General features: G+C 38.0%; 1 protein-coding gene across 1 annotated transcript in view; it reads left to right on the top strand.

The window, feature by feature from the left end:
• The window catches only part of mib2 (mind bomb 2), a 65,167-nt gene that overhangs the window by 25,390 nt on the left and 14,483 nt on the right, over positions 1 to 25,294 (top strand). The window contains exons 3-8 of the mRNA XM_067765767.1: positions 10,171 to 10,338; positions 17,787 to 17,958; positions 19,824 to 19,939; positions 21,623 to 21,808; positions 21,880 to 22,075; positions 22,136 to 22,298. Coding sequence (XP_067621868.1) covers positions 10,171 to 10,338; positions 17,787 to 17,958; positions 19,824 to 19,939; positions 21,623 to 21,808; positions 21,880 to 22,075; positions 22,136 to 22,298 — 1,001 coding nt within the window. The remainder of the gene's footprint in view (positions 1 to 10,170; positions 10,339 to 17,786; positions 17,959 to 19,823; positions 19,940 to 21,622; positions 21,809 to 21,879; positions 22,076 to 22,135; positions 22,299 to 25,294) is intronic.

The following is a 25,294-nucleotide window of genomic DNA, read 5'->3' on the forward strand; positions in this document are numbered from 1 at the left end:
AAACTTGCAAGCTGTAATTTGGCAGTCGTTGAAGATATCATGATGAAATTTGGCAGGAACGTTACTCCTATTACTATATGTATGCTTAATAAAAATTTGCAAAATCGGAGAACGACCACGCCCACTTTAAAAAAAAAATTTTTTTTAAAGTCAAATTTTAACAAAAAATTTTATATCTTTACAGTATATAAGTAAATTATGTCAACATTCAACTCCAGTAATAATATGGTGCAACAAAATGCAAAAATAAAAGAAAAGTTCAAAATGGGCGTGGCTCCGCCCTTTTTCATTTAATTTGTCTAGGATACTTTTAATGCCATACGTCGAACAAAAATTTACCAATCCTTGTGAAATTTTGTAGGGGCTTAGATTATTTCTGTGAAAAAGGGCGAAATCGGTTGAAGCCACGCCCAGTTTTTATACATAGTCGACCGTCTGTCCTTCCGCTCCCCGTTAACACGACAACTTGAGCAAAAATCGATATATCTTTCCTAAACTCAGTTCACGTACTTATCTGAACTCACTTTTTATTGGTATAAAAAATGGCCGAAATCCGACTATGACCACGCCCACTTTTTCGATATCGAAAATTACCAAAAACGAAAAAAATGCCATAATTCTATATCAAATACGAAAAAAGGGATGAAATATGGTATTTGGATTGGTTTATTGACGAAAAATATAACTTTAGAAAAAAACTTTGTAAAATGGGTGTGACACTTACCATATTAAGTAGAATGAAATGAAAAAGTACTCATTAACACCTTTCATTTGATACCCATATCGTACAAACATATTCTAGAGTCACCCCTGGTCCACCTTTATGGCGATATCTCGAAAAGGCGTCCACCTATAGAACTAGGGCCCACTCCCTTTTAAAAAGACTCATTAACACCTTTCATTTGATACCCATGTCGTACAAACAAAGTCTAGAGTCACCCCTGGTCCACCTTTATGGCGATATCTCGAAAAGGCGACCACCTATAGAACTAAGGCCCACTCCCTTTTAAAATGCTCATTAACCCCTTTCATTTGATACCCATATCGTACAAACAAATTCTAGGGTCACCCCTGGTCCACCTTTATGGCGAAATCTTGAAACGGCGTCCATCTATGGAACTAAGGATCACTCCCTTTTAAAATACTCATTAACACCTTTCATTTTATACCCATATCGTACAAACAAATTTTAGAGTAATCCTTGGTCCACCTTTATGCCGATATCTCGAAAAGGCGACCACCTAAACAACTACCACCACTCCCTTTTAAAACCCTCATTAATACCTTTAATTTGATATCCATATCGTACAAACACATTCTAGAGTCACCCCTGGTCCGCCTTAATGGCGATATCTCGAAAAGGCGACCACCTATACAACTACCACCACCCCCTTTTAAACCCCCATTAATACCTTTAATTTGATACCCATATCGTACAAACACATTCTAGAGTCACCCATGGTCCGCCTTAATGGCGATATCTCGAAAAGGCGACCACCTATACAACTACCACCACCCCCTTTTAAACCCTCATTAATACCTTTAATTTGATACCCATATTGTACAAACACATTCTAGAGTCACCCCTGGTCCGCCTTAATGGCGATATCTCGAAAAGGCGTCCACCTATAGAACTAAACCCCACGCCCTTTTGAAATACTCATTAACACCTTTCATTTGATACCCATATCGTACAAACAAATTCTAGAGTCAACCCTGATCCACCTTTATGGCGATATTCCTAAATGGTGTCCACCTATAGAACTATGGCCCACTCCCTCATAAAATACTCTTTAATACCTTTCATTTGATACACATGCCATACAAACACATTCCAGGATTACCCCCGGTTCATTTTCCTACATGGTTATTTTCCCTTATGTTGTCACCATAGCTCTCAACTGAGTATGTAATGTTCGGTTACACCCGAACTTAACCTTCCTTACTTGTTCTCTTCCATTTTTGTCGTTGCATCTTCAACATCAGGATAAAAAGTGTGTTCATCAACGTCGATTCCTTCCAATTCCATAGTTCCCCTTAGTCGTGTTTGTAGTTCGGATTTATTGCCAGTAGTATTCAGTCCACGGGCTTCCAACTCCTTTTTTAGTTGCTGAATCTTCAATTCATTCAACTTGGTCATGTCCTTGTTGTCCTCTGGAATTTATTCAACAATTCTTCTTCTGACACCAATTGTAACGAATTTAGGGAAATCTTGGTTATTATGCACCTTCTGCTAACGTTCATATCGCTGAACTGTCGAATAAATAACTCCAATATTTACTATTGCAATATGGTCTTTATTTAGTCTACTTTGGGAGTGCAATTATACTTCAATATAACATACTTCACAAAATTGTTTAAATCAAACTGATTACTGATTCATCAGCTTGCGCTGCTTTCATACTCTCGGTTTTGTCCTTCGCCCATTTCTCCGAAGATCTAGTCGTTTCGCGAACAGTTGTACCTCATGCTTGGTTACCAGCAGTGCGCGGACTTTTAAAAATACAATGTTGGTAGACGAAAAATTAAAATAGTGGTAGAAGTTGGTCGATTTTTAAACGGTTTTATTTAGCTTGACCTGACATCAGAGGTTTACTCCGATCACTATATCGGTAGCGGCAGCGTAGGCACTATTATATACCGGCGGCGGCGGCGTGGGCGGCGCGCCGGTGTACGCCGGTGTTCTTGCTTTAAGAAGCTTTTTTCTATTTAAAAACATAATATTTAGGAAAGGTTTTGTTTGTATGTAAATATATCAACGTATTGGCGATTTCGGAAAGATCCGGGGTTTTTGCCTCAAAGTCTCGCGGATCGTTCAAAAAATGTTAAGAGCAGCTCCTTGAAGAGGGACTGTCCGTCATTCACTTACTCCAGGGTGGCTTCGAACCTAGCCCAAAAAATTGAAGTACTTAAAATGGTCACACTTTTGTCTGTATGTCTCGTACAAAGCGTAGTTTCACCGAAGAGATGTTCTGGACTAACATCTAATACTCGTTATCGACACGATTTCTTTAAATTATTTGTGACCCCTTACTGGTCACGCACAAAGGCGACTTACGGTTGCTATTAATGGTCTTTTAATACTCATGACTCTCATGGCACAGTTTTAACGATGAGCACCAACGCTGGCCTATTGTTAATCGCGCCAAAGGGGGCATCTAGTTTTAAGAGCTATAATTCCCGAAGTGCGAACAGTAGCAATCCTGTCCAACCAGTCTCTACCACGCCTCCTGCCCTCATACAACATGCCAGCACAGATTGTATAGAACTGCGACTTTGAACTCATACCTTCGTGAATGTCACTAGAAGCTCTAGGAATTGCTCCGAAGACTTTCTAACGGATTTTTTTGTTGTGCTATACTGCCAAGCACTACCAGAGAAACACCTTGAAACGTTAGGGAGTAACTATTCGGCCAAGGATGCCGCCCTCGAAATCATAAGCAGTGCAAGTGAATATTATTGCGTAACCCATGGGTGAAAATAGTATAATACTACATAATTTAAATTTTACAAGGACCCTGGATACCTTTTTTTTTAATGTAGACCAAAATTTGCAGACGTTCGAAACATTGATTTCAATAGTCTTCGCTAAACCAAAACGATATTTTAGAATGAAAGTCGACCGATTTTAAGTTGAAAGATGTTAAGGTTATACGCTCAGTTCAAACCGTTGTTTTCCGACCTTTTGATACAACAATTCATTATGAATAACCGCGTAGCTTCAGTTTTCAAACTAGTTCGACTGTCCACTACGTTAGAGTAGTAGCACACCCGGTCTTTTGTTCGACTGTCTGGTGAAAACTTTTGCTTCACCACTTTTAGTGTTTTTGCGAAGGACAAAGCCTCACCTGGTAAATATACGTGCCTACGTATTCACATATGTAACACGGCCGAAACGTGTAGGTGATATTTAAACTTGGTTGATAGGCTATAATCAATGTGATTCACTCCAAGGGACTAGTTTTGGATAGGCCCGCCAACTTTAGGAAATGTCAAAGCGGGATATTTGGGTGTTGAATGATGAAGTGTGAAAATCAAACATCAGACGCTATTTTAAAGTTTCGCAAATAAACAACAGATGTTTGAATATAAGGCCAAGTGATTTTTTAAACCCTTCTATCTTCAACTTAAGTATGAGGTGAGAATCATTTCAAAGGAGAGTTTAAACCCTTGGGACCTACTTAAGGATTTTGCATAACTGATTTCACTTATTATTTACGCCAATCGGAATATAGAATTTATGAAAAAATCGCATTTTTTTCGGGTAACTTGCTTTTTTAACAACATAAGGACAATTTGAAAACATGTTCGACATGGGTCATTTTATTTGAATTCATTGTCCCTTCTTAATTTTTTTTTTAAATTATGCAGTGAGCATATACATTAGTATAAGTATAAAACTTTTCTTTTAGTGTTTTGTTTTAATAACTTGGTGAATTGGGTGATGCAAAATCCGTGTTAAGATGCCATTGAAAGCGCTTGTTCTTATACTCAGTTGAGCAGAGCTCACAGAGTATATTAACTTTGATTGGATAACGGTTGGTTGTACAGGTATAAAGGAATCGAGATAGATATAGACTTCCATATATCAAAATCATCAGTATCGAAAAAAAATTTGATTGAGCCACGTCCGTCCGTCCGTCCGTCCGTCCGTCTGTCCGTTAACACGATAATTTGGTATGTAGATTCCTGGGCACTCATCTCAGATCGCTATTTAAAATGAACGATATCGGACTATAACCACGCCCACTTTTTCGATATCGAAAATTTTGAAAAACCGAAAAAATGCGATAATTCATTGCCAAAGGCGGTTAAAGCGATGAAACTTGGTAGATGTGTTGACGTTATGACGCAGAATAGAAAATTAGTAAGATTTTGGACAATGGGCGTGGCACCGCCCACTTTTACAAGAAGGTAATTTAAAAGTTTTGCAAGCTGTAATTTGGCAGTCGTTGAAGATATCATGATGAAATTTGGCAGGAACGTTACTACTATTACTATATATGTGCTAAATAAAAATTAGCAAAATTGGATGAAGAACACGCCCACTTTTTAAAAAAAATTTTTTTTAAATTCAAATTTTAACAAAAAATTTAATATCTTTACTGTATATAAGTAAATTAAGTCAAAATTCAACTCCAGTAATGATATGATGCAACAAAATACAAAAATAAAAGAAAATTTCAAAATGGGAGTGGCTCCGCCCATTTTCATTTAGTTTGTCTAGAATACTTTTAATGCCATAAGTCGAACAAAAATTTACCAATCCTTCTCAAATTTGGTAGGGGCATAGACTCTATGACGGTAACTGTTCTCTGTGAAAACGGGCGAAATCGGTGGAAGCCATGCCCAGTTTTTATACACAGTCCACCGTCTGTCCTTCGGCTCGGCCGTTAACACAATAACTTGAGAAAAAACCGATATATCTTTACTAAACTTAGCCCACGTACTTATCTGAACTCACTTTATCTTGTTATAAAAAATGGCCGACATGTGACCATAACCACGCCCACTTTATCGATATCGAAAATTACGAAAAATGAAAAAAAATGCCATTATCCTATACCAAATACGAAAAAAGGGATGAAACATGGTAACTGGATTTGTTTATTGACGCAAAATATAACTTTGGAAAAAACTTTGTAAAATGGGTGTGACACCTGCCATATTAAGTAGAAGAAAATGAAAAAGTTCTACAAGGCGAAATCAACAGCCCTTGGAATCTTGGCAGGAATACTGTTAGTGGTTTTACATATATAAATAAATTAGCAGTACCCGACAGATGATTTTCTGGATCACCTGGTCCACATTTGGGTCGATATCGCGAGAACGCCTTCACATATACATCTAAGGGCCACTCGCTTTTAAAACTCTCATTAATACCTTTAATTTGATATCCATATCGTACAAACACATTCTAGAGTCACCCCTGGCCCACCCTAATGGCGATATCTCGAAAAGGCGTCCACCTATAAACCTAATGCCCACTCCCTCTTAAAATGCTCAGTAACACCTTTCGTTTGATACCCATATCGTACAAACATTCTAGAGTCACCCCTGGCCCACCCTAATGGCGATATCTCGAAAAGGCGTCCACCTATAGACCTAATGTCCACTCCCTCTTAAAATGCTGAGTAACACCTTTCGTTTGATACCCATATGGTACAAACATTCTAGAGTCACCCCTGGCCCACCCTAATGGCGATATCTCGAAAAGGCGTCGACCTATAGACCTAATGCCCACTCCCTCTTAAAATGCTCAGTAACACCTTTCGTTTGATACCCATATCGTACAAACATTCTAGAGTCACCCCTGGCCCACCCTAATGGCGATATCTCGAAAAGGCGTCCACCTATAGACCTAATGCCCACTCCCTCTTAAAATGCTCAGTAACACCTTTCGTTTGATACCCATATCGTACAAACATTCTAGAGTCACCCTTGGTCCACCTTTATGGCGATATATCGAAAAGGCGTCCACCTATAGAACTAAGGATTACTCCCTTTTAAAATACTCATTAACATCTTTCATTTGATACCGATATCGTACAAACACATTCTAGAGTCACCCCTGGTCCACCTTAATGGCGATATCTCGAAAAGGCGTCCACCGATAGACCTAAGGCCCACTCCCTCTTAAAATGCTCAGTAACACCTTTCATTTGATACCCATATCGTACAAACAAATTCTAGAGTCAGCCCTGGTCCACCTTTATGGCGATATCCCTAAATGGCGTCCATCCATAGAACTATGGCCTACTCTCTCTTAAAATACTCTTTAATACCTTCCATTTGATACACATGTCATACAACCACATTCCAGGGTTACCCTAGGTTCATTTTCCTACATGGTGATTTTCCTTATTTTGTCTCCATAGCTCTCAACTGAGTATGTAATGTTCGGTTCCACCCGAACTTAGCCTTCCTTACTTGTTTTAAATTACTTTTGAACGGGTACGTAATTACGTTGATACCCCTTTCGACCATATCCGTCCAATTTTCGACATGAACAATAAATGGCCTAGACAGTCTTAAATGAGTAGAAAATATATTACCGCGCCGGACGCCGCCGACGCGCCGATATTTTTAACATTCGGCGGCGGCGTGCAAAAAACGACGAAAATCGGCGGCGGCGTTTATCGGCGGCGTATATCTCTACTTGACAGGCTGGCTGGCTGGCACGAATTTTGTAATTGAAATTTAAGTAACTTCCCGATAAGCTACAAGCTTGACACTTCAGAACCCGATGACAAAGCAATAATAAGAAAAAAACTCCGATAGGTGGCGCAAGGATCGAGATATTAAAAAAAAATCGTATTTGTGATCCGATTTTTTTCATATTTGGAACACATAATACATACATTAATAGCAAACGGCCTGTGAAAAAATTGCCGCTAGGTGGCGCAAGGATCGAGATATTCAAAAAAATCGTATTTGTGGTCCCATTTGGCTCATATTTGGAACATATAATACATACATGAATAGAAAGCGACCTATAAGAAATCGCCACTAGGTGACGCAAGGATCAAGATATTCAAAAAAAAATCGTATTTGTGGTGCGATGTGGCTCATATTTGCACACATAATACATACATGAATAGAAAGCGACCTATGATGTCCGATTTGGCTCATATTTGGAACAAATATTAGAAGTGACATCAAAATATTTTGGAGTTGGAGGAGGGACTATATTTTCTACTCATTTAAGACTGTTTAGGCCATTTATTGTTCATGTCGAAAACTGATCGGATATTGTCGGAAGTGGTATCAACGGATGCGCATCACTACCAGTTATAAGAAACTAATTGCGAAATTTAACTCTTTCTAACTGTTCATAAGTTATTAAAAAAAAAACAGGCGCTTTGGATGTCAGCTTAACACGGACTTTGCATCACCCATTTCACCAAGTTATTAAAACTAAACACTAAAAGAAAAATTGTATACTTATATTTAATAATTCATGAGCTTAACACCGGCTTATAATAATTGAATTTCAATTATTATGTTTTCTAAGAGAAACTGAAAAGAAAGAAACATTTACTGGCATATTGCGATGGAACCATTTCGAAAACTGCCAACGTAATCATCATCAGGCAATTTTGTAATGTTTTTAAAGTTTTAAAGAAAAGTTTTATAATAAATTTATGTGTTCACTTTGCTTATTTTTTTCAAAAAATGTATAATGAACAATGAATTCAAATAAAATGATCCAAGACGAACATGTTTTCAAATTGTCCTGAAGTTGTTAAAAAAAAAGCAAATTACCCAAAAAAGGTGCCGATTTAAAAAAAAAATTTAAATTGCGATTGGCTGAAAGAATAAGCGAAATCAGTGATGCAAAATCCTTTAGTAGGTTCGAGGGGCATAAACACTCCTTTGAAATGATTCTTACCTCATACTTAAGTTGAGGATATATATACGTATGAGAAGTGTTTGAAAAATCACTTCAAATCCATGTTTGAAACACAAACACCTGCAAATTTTGGTCTACATTTTAAAAATTGTATCCAGGGTCCTTGTAAAGTTTAAATTATGTAGATGCGCCAAGGATTATATGAATTTCATCCATGTCTTACGCAATTATATCCACTTAGACTGCTTATGATTTCGAGGGCGGCATCCTTGGCCGAATAGTTATTCCCTAACGTTTCAAGGTGTTTCTCTGGTGTAGCTCGGCAGCATAGCGCGACAAAAACATACGTTAGAAAGGCTTCGGAACTACACCTAGAGCTTCTAGGAAAGTGACGTCGTCGAAGGTACATATGAGTTCGAAGTCGCAGTCCTGTAGCTTCTGTGCTGGCATATGGTGTGAGGGTCAGGAGGCGTGGTAGCGACTGGTGGTCGGGATTGCTACTGTTCGCACATCGGGAATTGTAGGTCGAAAAAACTGGATGCGTCCTATACCACGAGAGTCATGAGTATTAATAGACCATTAATAGCAACCGTAAGTCGCCTTTGTGCGTGACCGCCAAGGAGCCACAAATGATTTAAAGAAATTGTGTTCGCGACAATTATTAGGAGTTAACCCCAGGTGAAACTACGCTTTGCACGAGTTATACAGACAAAAGTGTGACCATTTTATGTATCTCTATTTCTTTTCAGCAAACGCAGCAGTACCAATTCCAAAGACCGGGGTTAGGTTCGAAGCCTCCCTGGAGTAAGTGAACGAGGGACAATCCCTCCGCAAAGAGCTACTCCTGAGAATTTTTGAACGATCTGCGAGTTCTTGAGGCAAAAACTCCGGATCTTTCCGAAATGGCTAAAGCTTTAATTTCCTCAAATACATACATAGAAATAAAACCGTTTTCTAAATACTATTTTTTTAAATAGAAAAATCCAGCTTTTTAAAGTAAGAACACCGGCGTATGCCAGCGCGCCACCAACGCCGCCGCCGCCGGTATAGAATAGAGCATACGCCCCCGCCGCCGGTAAAGTGATCGGCGTAAACCTCTAGGAGGGACAAGCATACTTGGCGCATAGTCGAGTAAAGTCTTTGGAAAAATTATGTATTAAGGACATAGATTGTAACAATTTTTTAGGAAAGAGTCCGTGTACTAATGAGTCACTAACTGAACTAAATAGAATGAGAAATAATAGGCAATTAAATAAAGACTAAAAACTGGAAAATAAAATAATTTAAAAAAAAAATTGTTTAAGTTAAACGGTTTTATTGAAAACAATACTTACATGAAGTAATAATAATACTAAAAGCTAGAAAATAATTAGGTAGGTCCTAGGTACTAGTCATCACACTCCTCATCAATCTAGGGCGTTGATCAGACAATTAATTTAATATTTTGTCCTTGAAAATCCCTTTATAACACTTAAGGGACACCACCACAGTTTTAGAATGTAGTTTTACACATAGTTATATTTGTTTGGGTGTACCATACACACATACATATTTATTTATGAGCACACGCCATTGATGCAAAACATCTGCTAGAACCGCGATATTTAAAAATAGTTAATGCGTGTAATTAAAAATACGTTGTATGTGAAGTATGTATATACAAATGTACAAATTAAGTATCTTGTATATAATACCTTCCGAGTATATATATACATTTATGTGTATACAATTCTACACATATGCATGTTTATCCCGCAACCTATTCATACACGAAATTTCGAAACAATTCAAACAAAAACTCTGTTCTCTTTCAATAGACGACGGAGAAGGTCACGTTGGTACCGTATGTGAGATTGGACGCTCTGGATCTACACATTCGCCTGAAAATACTGTAGTTGTTAATTGGGATTCTGGCCACAGAACAAATTATCGTGTTGGCTACCAAAATCAATACGATTTAATTATTGTTGATAACGCACAAGTTGGTAAGTTGTGAAGTAGTAAAATGTGTGAACATATTCATAGAGTAAAAGTGAATTGCTTAGAAATGATTTTTAAGTATTTTTTGTTTAAGTTTTTTGCTGGCTTATTAGAATTAAGAGACGCAACTTGAATTCATTTTTATGTTTTAAATTTATTGAATTTAAAATGTTGCAAAAGTTTTTTGGTTTTATAAAGCAGCGCAGGCGGTAAACAATTGTAATAAAGTGAAAGTGAAAAGCGTAAAAGGTGTCAAAACCATTCTGGTCCTTTATGGATATACAAAGTAGATATAATAGAAATCTGATTTTAATTAAAACAGTTTTGGAAATTAACATAATATATCGTCGGCCAGAGCGCAAACCTGCTAAGTACCTAACGCAATTCTTTCGTGATGTTCCTCAAATGTTACGAACATGCTACGATCGCAATACATATGCGATGTAGCTCCGCTATTGCTACACCAATTACCTTTTCCAAGTGTTTGATCCTGCGCTGATGCCAAAATAGAAAATGCCCTCTCATCATTTCTCGGTTCTGTTTTTTTGGATTTTTTTCTTCGTGAATCTTTGCAGCTTGCAGAAAAATGGCCAATTTTCCCACAGTTAAAACACTTCACGTTCCGATTCTTTAAAACCTTCTTGTTTTCTAGTATTTTTATCACGCTTGCCACGCACAAGGTAAGCTGGATCACTGCAATCATCTGCATTACGTTCCAGCCCGCTTTTCCTATTGCTTTCTTCCATCACCTTCACCTTCAGTGTGTTCAAAGTTGGCAGCAACTCTGGCGTCTCTATCGCGACTGTAAATGATTCATACGACTTCGGCAGATTTGATAACATAATGATTGCTAAAAGCTCTTCTTGTATATTGACATTAACTTCATTAAGTTTTTCCACAATATCCGTGAATGTAAGATAATGTTATCACCAATAATTTTGAGATTCAACAAATCCTTAAACAATGCCACTTTTCTGGCTGGTTCATGTGGCTGATGAATTTCCTTCAAAACGTTCCACGCTATATCCCCTGAATTCGCAAGTTTGATATGGTTGATTTGCAATGCATTTACACTTAATAGAATTGACGCTAGAGCTTTTTCGTCCTGAGATTCCCATTTCGTAATAGCCTCCGTGGTTGTACATTCTCATTTGATACAGCTCCCGTTTACAATTTTTCATAGCTCGAATTGTACTGGAACGCTTTTCATTTGTCCATTCCACGAATCGTAGTTGGAATCATTAAGGTTCTCTATTTGGTGAATAGGAGCCATCTTCAAATATTTTTAGTAAAGCAGCAACAAAAAAACTGTGTTCAAATACATTTGTCTTCAATTTCAAAACAAAAAAAACTAAGCTTAGGTGCCCATAACCCATGACTCAATCACAAGAGGCTTCCTCGGCTGACACATTTTTTGACAATTGCAGCCATTTTGCTCCCAAGTCGAGTTGACGTCCGTTTACTGTGTTGTTTCTTTGCGATTTTTCGAAAAATATTAGTAGTAGAAATAGGAAGTAAGTAGTGTACAAATACCCGATTAATACTGAACTGCTAATTCCTTAGAACAATTTTTTTTAATTTCATGATGAATTTATAACTATGCCATGAACTGGCCGAACATAGGTTAATTTATGAAAAGTACGGACACCAAGGAATCATACACTTTCGTAAAGCTATTTACATACGAACCCTAAACCGATTCGAAATTCATCGTTCAACATCAAAAACTCTACTAGTAAATCATTCACATAAAAATGAAATAAGTAAAGAGATGCTATAACGAAATGTACTCATTGAGTGTGTTAATTTATTCATTCCGTATGTTCGGAACATTCATCTCCATTTAAGAATTTGTGGAATCGGTTTATATTTGAACCATTATGTATATACTTATCTGGAATATTCGGACCTCGTGAGGTGGTATCAAACTAACGTGTTCCGAACATTCTAAATTAACTGTTTATCCGGAACACTTCCACGAATTCTTAACGGAAAAGAGCTTTCCGAAATTTAAGAATAACAAGGTGAACACTCCTTGTGTAGCAGGACCGCACAAAAGCTTAACTCTTCTGTCAAAGTCAAGGCCGGAACTTAAAGTTCTAAGCCAATACGCCATATTCTTTTCTTTTGTCAGTTCATTACAGCTGCTGAGAAGAGCATGACCCCATGTTGGCTGCCAGAAAATATTTTTTAAAAATTTCCTATTTCAGGACTTGTCACAAAACCGACCTATATCATTTTCATTAACTATCTCTTATGTCAAAATGCATTGAACTTATGCTCAGATATGGAGTTTTTGAAGCAATTTTTGAGATAGTGTATTTTTGAATAAAATTCTGACGTACGGCATTCTTCAAACAAATTCCGAATGAATGAACAAACCAACATAACTCTATCAATTTGGCATTTACAAATTTATTATCACTACGAATATACTACTAAAGGTACTTTTCTACTACAATTTTCGCTGAAGGGAATATAACTATTCTCCCTTTTCCTTACACAGTAAAAGCAACCCCCCCAATTTTTTAAATTTGGGAGTGTCAAAGCTCTGTCATCATTGAAGAACAAAGCTCTAGTAATTGAATCATGCTCATAACCTATTGTAAATAAGAAACGTGTCGATTAAAATATCTAGCATAGTACAGGTCTACAAGTAGGATATGTAGCAGCACGCACATACACAGCTACGCTCACCTGATAAAATGCTTGTTCTTGTTCGTTTTTTTTTTTGTGGATGTTATTTGACACTGTTGTATTTCTTAGGTCCAAGAAAAGTTTAGTAGCTGCTAACGAAAACTGGGTAAAATTTTTATTGTAAAATTAGAAAGAAATATCCTTATTTACTTTCAAACGAGCACTTAATTACATCTCTCTTTAAAATCCATATGTTTTGGACAATTTTAATTAATAAACTGTGATACTTTATTACCGGGGACGATTGCTAAAACACGACTATCGGGGGAGGTATTAATAGACGCGTTTTTGCCTCGCTCCAATAATTGGAATACTTTTTCGCCTTTGAACTATTGATAACAGGACAAAACGCGTATTTTCATTTCTCTTTCCACATTTTTGAACGGATTATTGCAGTCGACCTCGGCTTCAAACTGCTTTTCGCGGAAAACTTTTGCAGCCGTGTTTGTATTCTTAATACTGGAATAACTGCGCGTCCTCAGATACCCCAATTCAAGACTTTTGTATAATTTTCTGTAGGACCCATATAGGTGCACCTCATTTTCATACTAAATTCGTTCAAAAAAATGTACCATCAAAGCAACCTATATCTGATATTCCGCTCCTTTTTTTGTTTCCCTGCGTCGCTTTCCACAACAGCAACCCCGGTAATTTTAGCACTTCGTTCAGTGTCAAACGCATGTTCCACGCAGCTTCCACTGAGTTCCACAATAGTTTGACACTGACCGAAGTGTCAAACGGCAGTGTGTTAGAAAGAGAAAGGAATTGTTTCCTTCTCATACATATCATACTTGTAAACCTGTACTATGATATCTAGAACGAAAGAACATTTATTTCAATGAATATTGTAAAAAGTATAAAAAAATACAAAGGTTGTTTTGTTCATTCTCAACATTTTAAAATTTACATTTTGATGCAGCTTGATAGAGCAGAAGCTCATGCATCAACTAGGCCTAACAATAGCATCCAGGGGCGGATCCAAAGATACATTTTGGTGGGGAACTTCACGATAAAAGTCCGATTTTTCGGTAGCCTCTATCGACTTGATTGGTGGTAGCGTCCAGAGGTCTGCTTTGAGTACTAATAAAATTAGTGCACTTAGTCATGAGCCAAAAAATTGTGTCTAAATGTGTACTTAGTCAAGTACAGACAAATACTATGAGTGACTACCACATAAAATAGAAAATACATACGAGTGCCCCGCAACACATATGTCCCATACATATATGACATTGTTGAGTATAAACTGAAATCATAGTCGCGTTAACTCAGTAGCATGTAGGTTTCGTGTGTAAAGCTGGAGACATTGGTGATTTATCGGTAACCGTATCGGTAACCTTTTAACAGCTGATTCGACCAACCTTATGAGAATCAATGCAATCGATTATTGGTGCCGCTAAGGTCGTAACCGTATCGTAGCCAACCAATTGGGTTTTGCTTTACCGTCGTAACGATAAACAGCTGATTACGTTAGGGATACGGATACAGCGATACGACATACGGCACCAATGACTCCAGCTTTATACACTGTATACTTCGTTTATTATAGGTTTTTCTTTAGCGCTGTATTCAGTTTAGTTTCGTGTACATCGTTGTGTTGCTAGCGTCAGAAGACTGATATGACTGTATTCATTTTATTGTACTGTTAGTCATACTGATTCAAATTAGTGTTTTCGTATAACACAGTTGACTTTCTTGCTAATAAGACAATTGAGTACTGAACTGCTTCGTGGCTTATGAGCGGTTATTCATTTTACGAAGCATGACTATGTAAATGTGTTTTAGTGGATATAAGTGCATGATATTCTTTGTTTGTGTACGCACTATACTAATTTGTTGGTTAGTCCATTAATAACCTTAAAACATGAATAATTGCAGCTCACTGGTAGCGTCTAGCGTTTTTTTTTCCGATAGTGGATTTACATAAGTAAAAAAAAATTGGTATTGCTATCCATCCATCACCTTCCGTCAGCCTATCCGTCAAAGGAGTCATTCTTACATGTCTTTTCGCTATAACTTTCATTCAAAGAAATGTATTGTGTTGAAATTCTGACCGCGACTAAGACCCCTGCTAAAAACGTGAATAAAAGATATGCAGTCACTCCCACTTTTTATATGTTAAATATTATTTCAAAATAAAATATAATTCTGTGATAATTCAATGCTTGACCCAGCGGGTTAGGGGGCTTAGAATATACCCGTGGTAGGTATGCCTGTCGTAAGTGGCGACTAAAATACCAAATTGATTCAAGGAGTTGTGTAGCGCAACCCTCTCAATGGGTTGCCAGCGCAATATATAGCTTCTCCAACCCAATTCTCAACCTCACCTACCCTGTTTCATTAACAGCCAAGGCTCTGGCGACCCCGAACTCCTGATGGATCTAGGGGATGGAAGGGCGGTATGCCTTAGAAGGTTGCATGTGGTCATGCCAAATCGTTCGCGAGATGGTCGGGCTAGTAGCTTTATGTTGCCTGTTACTGGAACGTACCGATCTGCATACGGCAAAGGACTATCAACATCGATAACACTCCCCAAGGCCTTCGGGGAGTGTTCTTATCGCTACAACAACAACAACAACTACAACATGATTCAATGCTTTACCGTTATGTGCCGGATAGTCTACATTTGTTGAAAATTTGAAGAAAAAAAAAGTCAGATTAAATAAACAGTACGAAAAAACGAGGACCCGAGATTTTTAGTAGCTTTCTATCCTAAGTCGATTTAGCGCATAAAATCGGTCGAACACCATCTCTCAGCCGGTAGTATACATTTGTGCACACTATATAAAATGTATAAACAATTTCATCATATTGTTGACTTCGATTTGTCAAAACATGATTTCTTCTTCTGTGGTTACTAGTAGCTTACTCAAGTCTTTCGCTACGGTAGGAACCTTATCGATTGTATGATGGCTTAGCCGAACTCCATAGCGCCCGACTATATGTCTGTTATAAAATAGCTCCGTTTTTTGGCAAATAGTACAAGCTTTCTAGGATTTATGCCACTTGATGCTTCTAGATCTGACAGCTGTATCACTCTTAATAGCTGGAGCACGAGCCTGCTCGATCGTTTCCTCCTCCAACCCGCACTTCATCCATCTGCAATCACTGACCAAGGCCAATTTAAAGGCATGTGACGCCAGTAGGCTGTGTCCAGTCAGAATACCAGTCATGAGTCTACAGTCATCTTTTTTTAATGATAGAAGCAACTTTGTTAGTCTTAGGTTGTAAGACCTACACATAGTCTTCGACACTTTACAGCCCCGCGCTTGAATCCACGCCTTTCCCGCTTGGTCGATCATGTGCGCGTCTCGCCTTCTCTCAATTTCGCCCAATCGAATTGGGACGTCTACGGAGCAAGCTTCATAGGATGCGCCCTTTTTAGCTAGTTCATCTGCTTTTTTATTCCCATATATTCCCATATGCCCTGGGACCCAATCACTTCCTAGGTACTTTAATTATAATTGTACGACTAATTTATTTGTCGTTCGCAAAAGACGTGGTGTCGTGGTAGCGTGCTATGCCTACCAAACCAAATGTCTTGGGTTCAAGTCCCGGGCAAAGCAACATCAAAAATTTGGAAACAAGTTTGTACAATTAGATCAAAGTTTTTTAAGCGGTGTCTACCCTCGGCAGTGGTTTGACAAACACTCCAAATGTACTTCTGCTATGAAAAGCTTCTCAGGGAAACTGCATCAGCCTTGCCTGGAATTGATCTTCTATCACTCAAATTTTCAAATCCGGTCACAAAAATTATGTCGCTAACTACAGGCCTATTGCTAAACTTACAGAAAAATTGTCGTTTTATATATTTCTTTAGTACGCTCTAAATTAGAGTAGGTTTATATCATTGGGAATCCTTCATAAAACTGTCACACAGCCAGAATAGAAAGAGGTCAAAAAAAGTTTGTCCGTTTTGGTGTAGGCGCTCTCAATTTTGTTATCCAACTCCTTCATACCTCGCACGGTGTAAAGTTTTCAATCTGAAATCACTGGAAACAAGGAGGGTTGTCCAGTTGCTAATGCTTGTTTATAACATCATTGCTAGCTCTCTTGGCTGTCCAGCTCTCCTGAAAATAATATCGTTTAATGTACCTAGTAGATGCCTTCGCTCCTTTTAACATTTTGATTTACGAGCTTTTAGAGCCAATTATTTTTTCCGCACTGCTCTCGGAAGATTCTTTCAAAGGCTCATTGAAAAAATCTGCAACTACCGGAATGACGAATTCATACAAGGTCAACTTTTAAATTATATCCATGTAATGCTTAAAATTTTTTTTATTTTTTTATTTACTATTTATAATTGGTAATGTATGTAGATAATCCCTGCGTTCCAATGGACAGTGATCCAGTCATAATAAAAATTTAACATGAAAACGGTACAACAGTATGATTCGTATGATCAAATTGTTGTTGCATTTGCATGTTCGGCTTATATCGGGATCTGCATCACCGTCAATTGGAACACAGATAATGTAACGATAGTAATTACTTAAATTTAATCTCTTTTGACGTGTTTTTCATTTGGTTGAAATTAATTTATGCTTCGCGTTATGATTTTTCTTGGAATAAAACATAAACAGAAATACATTTAAGTAAAGCTTTTAAATGTGTAGCTGAATACTGGTAACGTTAATCGGAAAGTGAGATAAAACCGTCGGAAAACCGTTTCTAACCCAAATATTCCACCTTCTTGATTTAATCATTACTTACCTGACTGAAATGCATTTCTCATATGTTTTGTTTATACTTTTAGGCGTACGGCATTCAAATGTAGTTTGTGATGGCTGCTCTAAACCTGGAATAGCTGGTATTGTTTTTAAATGTGCTCAGTGCGGCAACTACCATCTGTGCGCTTATTGTTACGGAGCAGATCTACATGATACCGAACATTCATTTGTTCGATACACAACGCCCACATCTTTGGGGTATGTTTAAATAACTATTAAGTATTTTAAGCTTTTCTGTTGAATTGTATTATATTCCTATAAAGGAAAATCGCTGAAAAAGATTATCCTCTTTTCAAGGAATGCCGTTCATAACTCATTATGTATAGTATTGTATAGGATATCCGTATAGGATAGGATATCTATAGGATATCAGTTTATCAAAAAATATTAACAACGTGGTTTTAAGATCCCTCTTTCTTAACATGTTGTGACGAATATTAGTGACACTAAGTGATACTCACATCACTAATCTGACACTAAGTAAATAAAGCCACAACAACAATAAAACAAGCTGTCACTTGTATCTACATAAACGAATCAATCATTATGTCTACACATATGTATGTACACGCAGCGGAGAGAGATGCACAAACACATGCATATATCTTATCTGAGATGCTCCCAAAAGTAGGCAATTATCTGAGGAAGTATCACTCACATATACATGCGCATATGAGTAGCTATAACGTGCATCTGTAGTTATGTTATAGCTGGTAATTTTATAGCTGGTAGCAAATTCTAGAAACAGAAACGCCTAGAAATATGTCAACGAGGAAACCAAAAAGTATAAAAGCAGCAGCAGCTGAGGCACGAGGGATGGGTTTGATTTAAGCACGGTATCTGTCGAGCAGTAGAAGTATTATTGTGAGATACTTTAATAAAGGCCATTTTGCATTATTGAATAGTGGAGTTAATTATTCAACAGTTTAGTGATTCGAACCTTAGTAGAAGGTTGCAAATAATAGGAATTGCACTAAATTCGTTACAATATCTACATACTAGAGCACTTCTTTGTGCCTTTTTGAATAACCTTAGGTTTGATTTAGTATCTAAGCTCGTCCAACAGACCAATGCCCCGTATAGAAAGACTGGTCTAACCGCAGCAGTGTAGAGCTACAGGGTAATATCCGGTGATAGTCCCCATCTTCGCGCAACAGCTCCACTACAGTCGTACAGTGCCACCGTTGCTTTTCTCACACGCTCTTGAGCGTTTTACCTTCAGGATAATTTCCTATCCAAAATTACTCCTACGTATTTGGGTCATACCCGCTAGCACCGGCAGCTGCGACGTAGGTATCTTATATTTCGTAGTGAACAGAACCAGTTCAGTTTTGGCTGAATGGACCGTGAGACCTTTACTCCTCGTCCAGTTCTCCACCAATCTCAGCTTAGTTTGCATTATATCGCATAGTGTCTGCGGAAACTCCCCGCTAACTAACAACGCGAGGTCATCTGCCTATGCGATTACCTGCATCCGTCCTTCTCAAGAAGAACCAAGACCTCATTAAGTTTGGCAACCCATAGAAGTGGAGAAAGCACCCCACCCTGCGGGGTGCCTCAATGTAAAAAACTTGACTAATTATTTCATTAAGCCTCTGTGCGAAATTGGCATAACTCAGTCAAAACTTATGGCACCAATTAGTTAAAATATGAAATAAATGCACATTTATCTGTCCTAAAAGAAAATGCTATTTAATGTGATTAAAGCTTTATGCGTGAATACATATTTGTATTAGAAGTTTATGTTGTCTTTTATTGAAATAATACATCGAGTTGAACTTAATTTTTTAAAATTAACTTTTGATGTGCACGGTTCGATCCGCTTACGTTTTAGATGGGCTTTGAAGTACGCCCACTATTCACTTGATATCTAGAAATTTCAGTGAGCATATTTTTATTTAAATTGCATGTTTTGAAAATTCGACAAGTGTACTGTTTAAAGACGACTTACAAAGATATTGTTAGTTCTTAGAGAGCCAATCAACAGTCGTAATAGGGCTATCTGTATTTAAATGGCATTTTACTATACTGTTTTCTTATTAAATTTTACCAAATAATTTTAGAGTTCGTTTACCGCCAAGGAAAAATTCAAAACGAATCCAACTTAAAGGAATATTCGTAGGGGCGAAGGTAGTTCGTGGTCCTGATTGGGAATGGGGTCAGCAGGACGGCGGCGAAGGTAAATATATATGTATTTAAGAATTAAAGTTATGTAGTACGCGAAAAAACTAGTTCTCTTGACTGAACTGAGCGGTTTGTACCTGCCGGCGAATCTTCTTTGTTTTTTATGTTCTTGGCTTGCAAAAATAAGCAACAGCAAAAACCAGATCGAAAGAAATGAACAAATACGCCATTTCCAGCTGAATTTTAGAAAGGGACAATTGAAGTTTAGCAGAAGTCAGTTGTAGTTTATAAAACGTTAAATAAGTCGAATTCACATAAAACGATTTGCATGAATAGTCAATGGGGTTTTACAACAAAAAATTGGTTTAAGAAAGCATAAGTAGTAATTTTAATTCACGTTTTCTAAATTCCAATGCCCGTTTTATAAAATCCTAACTACTTTTAAAACCCAATTAATTATACTAAAATATTTTTTTTAATACTCAGCGTGATTTGCACACAGAGTATATTAACTTTGATTCGATAACGGTTGGTTGTACAGGTATAAAGGACTTCTATATATCAAAATCATCAGTATCGAAAAAAAAATTCATGGAGCCATGTCCGTCCGTCCCTCCGTTAGCACGATAACTTGAGTAAATATTAAGATATCTTCACCAAATTTGGTACACTAGCTTATCTGGACCCAAAATAGATTGGTATTGAAAATTTGCTAAATCGGATGATAACCACGCCCACTTTTTATATATATAAAATTTTAGAATACACAAAAAACCTGATAATTTAATAAAAAATACACCTAGAATGTTGAAATTTGACATGTGTACTGATATTAGACTTTTGATAAAAATTTGGAAAACAATTTAAAATGGGCATGGCACCGCCACTTGTGATAAAATAAATTTTACAAATATATTAATCATAAACCAAAATCGTTAAACCTATCGTAACAAAATTCGGCAGAGAGGTTGCCTTTACTATAAGGAGTGCTTTGAAAAAAAAAATTTACGAAATCGGTTAAGGACCACGCTCACTTTTATATAAAAGATTTTTAAAAGGGTCGTGCACGAAAAAAATAAGCTATATTTTTGCAAAAAAGGATCAATGGTATATCATTTCCCAAGCGGATTTATAACAAAATAAAGAGAAACTTCAAATTTAAAAAAACGAGCGTGGCACCGCCCCTTTTATGACTAAGCAATTTTCTATGTTTGGGAGCCATAACTCGAAGAAAAATTAACATATCGTAATGAAATTGGGTACATATATTTTCCTTATAGCAGAAAATATTTCTAGTAAAAATGGACGGGATCAGTTAAAGACCACGGCAACTTACATATAAAACAAGTTTAAAAGGGTCGTATACTAGAATAATAAGCTATAACTTAGCAAAAAATAGTTTTGAGTCAATGAATATTTCACTTATCAAGTTTTATTATAAGAGGAAATGGGGAGACATTTTTTTTTTAAACGGGCGGTGCTACGTGTTATGTAGAAAAGTAATTTATCTGAAATGAAATGTTAACTGAAGCTCACGCTGAGTATATAATGTTCGGCTACTCCCGAACTAAGACACCTTTACTTCTTTTGACCTTGTTCTTTCGATCATTTAGCAGAACGAAATCGCTCCAAAACTGTTTACCTATAGTCAATTTTAAGATATTAAATTCTTATAAATTCAAGATATTTTTTGCCACTACATTTGTATATGTATGTATGTATGTGCATGTATTTTTAGGTAAAACGGGACGTGTTATGGAAATTCGTGGATGGGACAATGAATCTTGTAGAAGCGTAGCTAACGTTTCTTGGGTCACCGGTTCAACAAATGTCTATCGTTTAGGTCATAAGGGTAACGTCGATTTAAAGTGTACTATTCCGTCAATAGGAGGTTATTATTACAAAGATCACATGCCTGTCTTAGGTAAACTCCTATGAGAGACATTTTCGCTACTCAAAAGTGTTACTAAAATATTTCTCTCTACCATGAAATAGGTCAGCCAGAGGAACAACAGCCTGTTGTGGCCACTGTGAAACCAACATTCTCAGTCGGTGACCGGGTTAAAGTGTGTCTTGAGCTTGAATCACTCATAAAACTGCAGCAAGGTCATGGTGGATGGAATCCTCGAATGGTCGAACAGCTATCCAAATTGGGCACAGTTCATCGCATTACCGAAAAGGGAGATATACGGTAAATTTTCATTCAGTATGACTTAATCGCCTAAGTAAACAAAATTTGAAATATTTATAGTGTACAGTACGATAATTGCCCTAATCGTTGGACTTTTCATCCGGCTGCACTTGTGAAGGTTATGTCATTTCGTGTGGGTGATCTGGTAACAATCATAAATGATGCAAACAAAGTTCAACAACTTCAAAAGGGGCATGGTGAATGGATTGACCTCATGCGTTATGTAAGAATACCATTTTATTTCATACAGAACAGCCATTTAGTGATGCCTTTAAACCATATTAATTACACTGGGCAACAAAATATGAGCAACTGTTTGTTGGCCAAATTAATATAGTGGATTTTAATAGGCTTTTTTGAGTCGAGTTCGAATCTGATCTTCGAAATTTTTTATTCGTCCTATTATTCGCGATATTTGGGCTGAAAGAAGCGGAAAATTACCTTTTTAATCATACTACTTATCGATCGATTGTTGTTGTTATTGTCGATAAAACGCCCCAAAACTTTCGTGGAGTGTCCTTATCGCTACAACAACTACAACAGTGACGGGGAGGTTGCTTCCATCTACTGCGAGTTTAGGATATTTGACTTTTAGAAAGGGGTTTACCGGGAGATTTCGGGCATAGAGGTCCGACGCGTTTTGGTGGATTTCTCTGAGGACCTTTTTGTGCTCTTTTTCTTGGTGCGGCTGAGTTCTCAGGTGACGTATTTCCTCATAATGCTTGCGGTGATGACTTATTAAGTCCCTAGTAGGCGGGGCCTCTTCAATCAGATACCTATTGAAATGTTAGGTTTCTGGGTTTGTTCAGCATTTCATTTCTCTCTCTTATGGGGAGTACTGTCTAAATGGTGTCTTGGGGACATAAGAAGACAACCCTTAGCAATTCTGAAAGCGGTGTTCTGACAGGGCTGTAAATTTGTCCAGTGATTACCCTTAGGCTCGGCCACCTTGTCGGGGACGCGTAGTGAAAACTCATCTGCCTTGCAGATACCGTTCGGAGTAGGCGTAAAACATGTAGGTCTCATCGCGCCAATTTGTGGGACGATGCACGAGCACGATGCAAATTGGAAAATACGCTCGACGTAGATTCTCCTCGGAGGTATATCGTGCTTTGCTTTTCTTGCGATGCAGAAAGGTGTTCTGTGCAAAAATACTATGGATCCCACCTCCGGTTTCGGAGCACTCCGGGGTCATTTTTCGGCTTTTCGTTAATATCTCTTGATAGTCCTAAAATTTTTGTCTTCCGCTTTCAGATTCGCGATCCTGGACATGTATTATCAGTGTCATGCTTTTGTATAGAATTACCGCAAATGCAATGAATTTGTAAATAAACAACAATAGGTGAAAAACTGAAAACAAACGAAAACAAGTAAGGAAGGCTAAGTTCGGGTGTAACCGAACATTACATAGCTAGGTAGGTAGGTGAAATGGCTGCGACCCTGGTCGCCCAAGTAGCTATTTAAAGCCGTTTTGATGCCATGTAACTCGTCTAAAATCCTACGGGATGCTACAGTCAATGTGTTACAACCACCCAGAGTTGATAAAATTAAGAATATTCTCGGGATTGCCATCACAGATAACCCTCTGAGGTCTTCTAGAAACGGGGTTCCAAGGAACCATAGCCGCTAAATGTACTATCCGGAAGTTTCTTTAGGATACTACTATTCCCTTGCTGAGTATCCTTCCAACACCCAGACTCCCCGAGTCTCAGTGCGGTTTGTGACGATGTACAAAGTATATGCAAGTCGATCGAAAGCAGGTGAAAAATGGGGTCTAAAGCAGCTGTGGGGCAAGTGCGTCCGGCCCATATGGCACCAACGCACGCAGTGTGCTGGACTTTTTGCAGGCTGGTGAGATTGTATCTCTTACTTAGAGCTTCCCACCGGACTATGGAACCATAGGTAAGCACCGGTCGCACCACCGCCTCGTACATCCAAAGTACCATGCTTGACTTGAGTCCCCATTTCTTACCAAACATTGATTTGCAGGCATAGAAGGCGATGCAGGCCTTCCGTACCCGCTCTTCGATGTATACTTTCCAATTCAACTTGCAGTCAATTGTTAGTCCCAGATACTTGATACTCGATGACAGGTTTAGTTGCTGGCCGTTTAAGAATCGTAGTCTGAAGCCAGGTGGCTTGTACTTCCTCGTGAAGAGAAGCAGGTCCGTCTTGTCGGGATTCAAACTAAGGCCACATCCCTGTGCCCACCTGCTGAGTTTAGCCAAGGCCCTTTCCATGATTTCGCTCATTACGGAGGAGAAAGGACCAGAGACCAAGATCGTTACGTCGTCGGCATACGCCACAATCTTAACCTCTCTGCGTTAAGTTTTCCTAGGGTTTCATTTATGGTGATCAACCAAAGCAGAGGTGAAAGCACCCCCCCCCCCCACCCCCCTGTGGTGTGCCTCTGCATACCTGCTCGCCAACACTAGCTCCGCCTAGCTCAGCTGTTATTTCGCGGTTGCGAAGCAGGGTTCAATTCCAAAGCCGTAGTGGCTCTTCAACCCCTGCCCTACCTAGGGCAGCCTCAATCGCTTCGGTTCTTACATTGTTAAACGCGCCTTCCACATCAACAAACGCAGCCAGAGTGAATTGCTTGTGATGAAGAGACTTTTCCACCGTTCGAACTACCTCATGCAGCGCGGTTTCTGTGGATTTCCCTCTCAGGTACGCATGCTGTGCCGTGGTAAGTGGAGTCTCGCCTAGAAGCTCCCGTATATGTATATCTAGTAGCCTTTCAAACGTTTTCAGAACAAAGGATGTAGGACTTATTGGCCGAAAGTCTTTCGCTACTTCATGCCCCCTTCTGCCGGCCTTAGGGATTAAAACCACCCTTGTTTTCGTCCACAAGACCGGAATGTGATTGAGACGAATGTATGCCTCGAAGATCTCCTTTAGTTCCTTAACCAAAGATTTCTGAGTCTTCAGTAGCATAATAAGTAGAATACCATCCACCCCGGTGATTTATATGGAGAGAAGCTATCTATAGATTAGATTAGATTTATTCATTCATTCTTTTCTTACAATGTAACATTTCAACATAAAATTAACATCATTTAGATTAATATGTAAGAAAAAAAGGTAAAGCATTCTGTAAAATATAATATAATAGTGTGGAATGCTATACATAAATAGAATACAAAACTAGTGTGTGGGGTGAAAATGGCACTTAGATATGCGATTATAATATAAATATTATATTATTTACAGATCCAA

The sequence above is a fragment of the Eurosta solidaginis genome, chromosome 2, assembly GCF_040869045.1.
Source record: "Eurosta solidaginis isolate ZX-2024a chromosome 2, ASM4086904v1, whole genome shotgun sequence".
Lineage (NCBI taxonomy): Eukaryota > Metazoa > Arthropoda > Insecta > Diptera > Tephritidae > Eurosta > Eurosta solidaginis.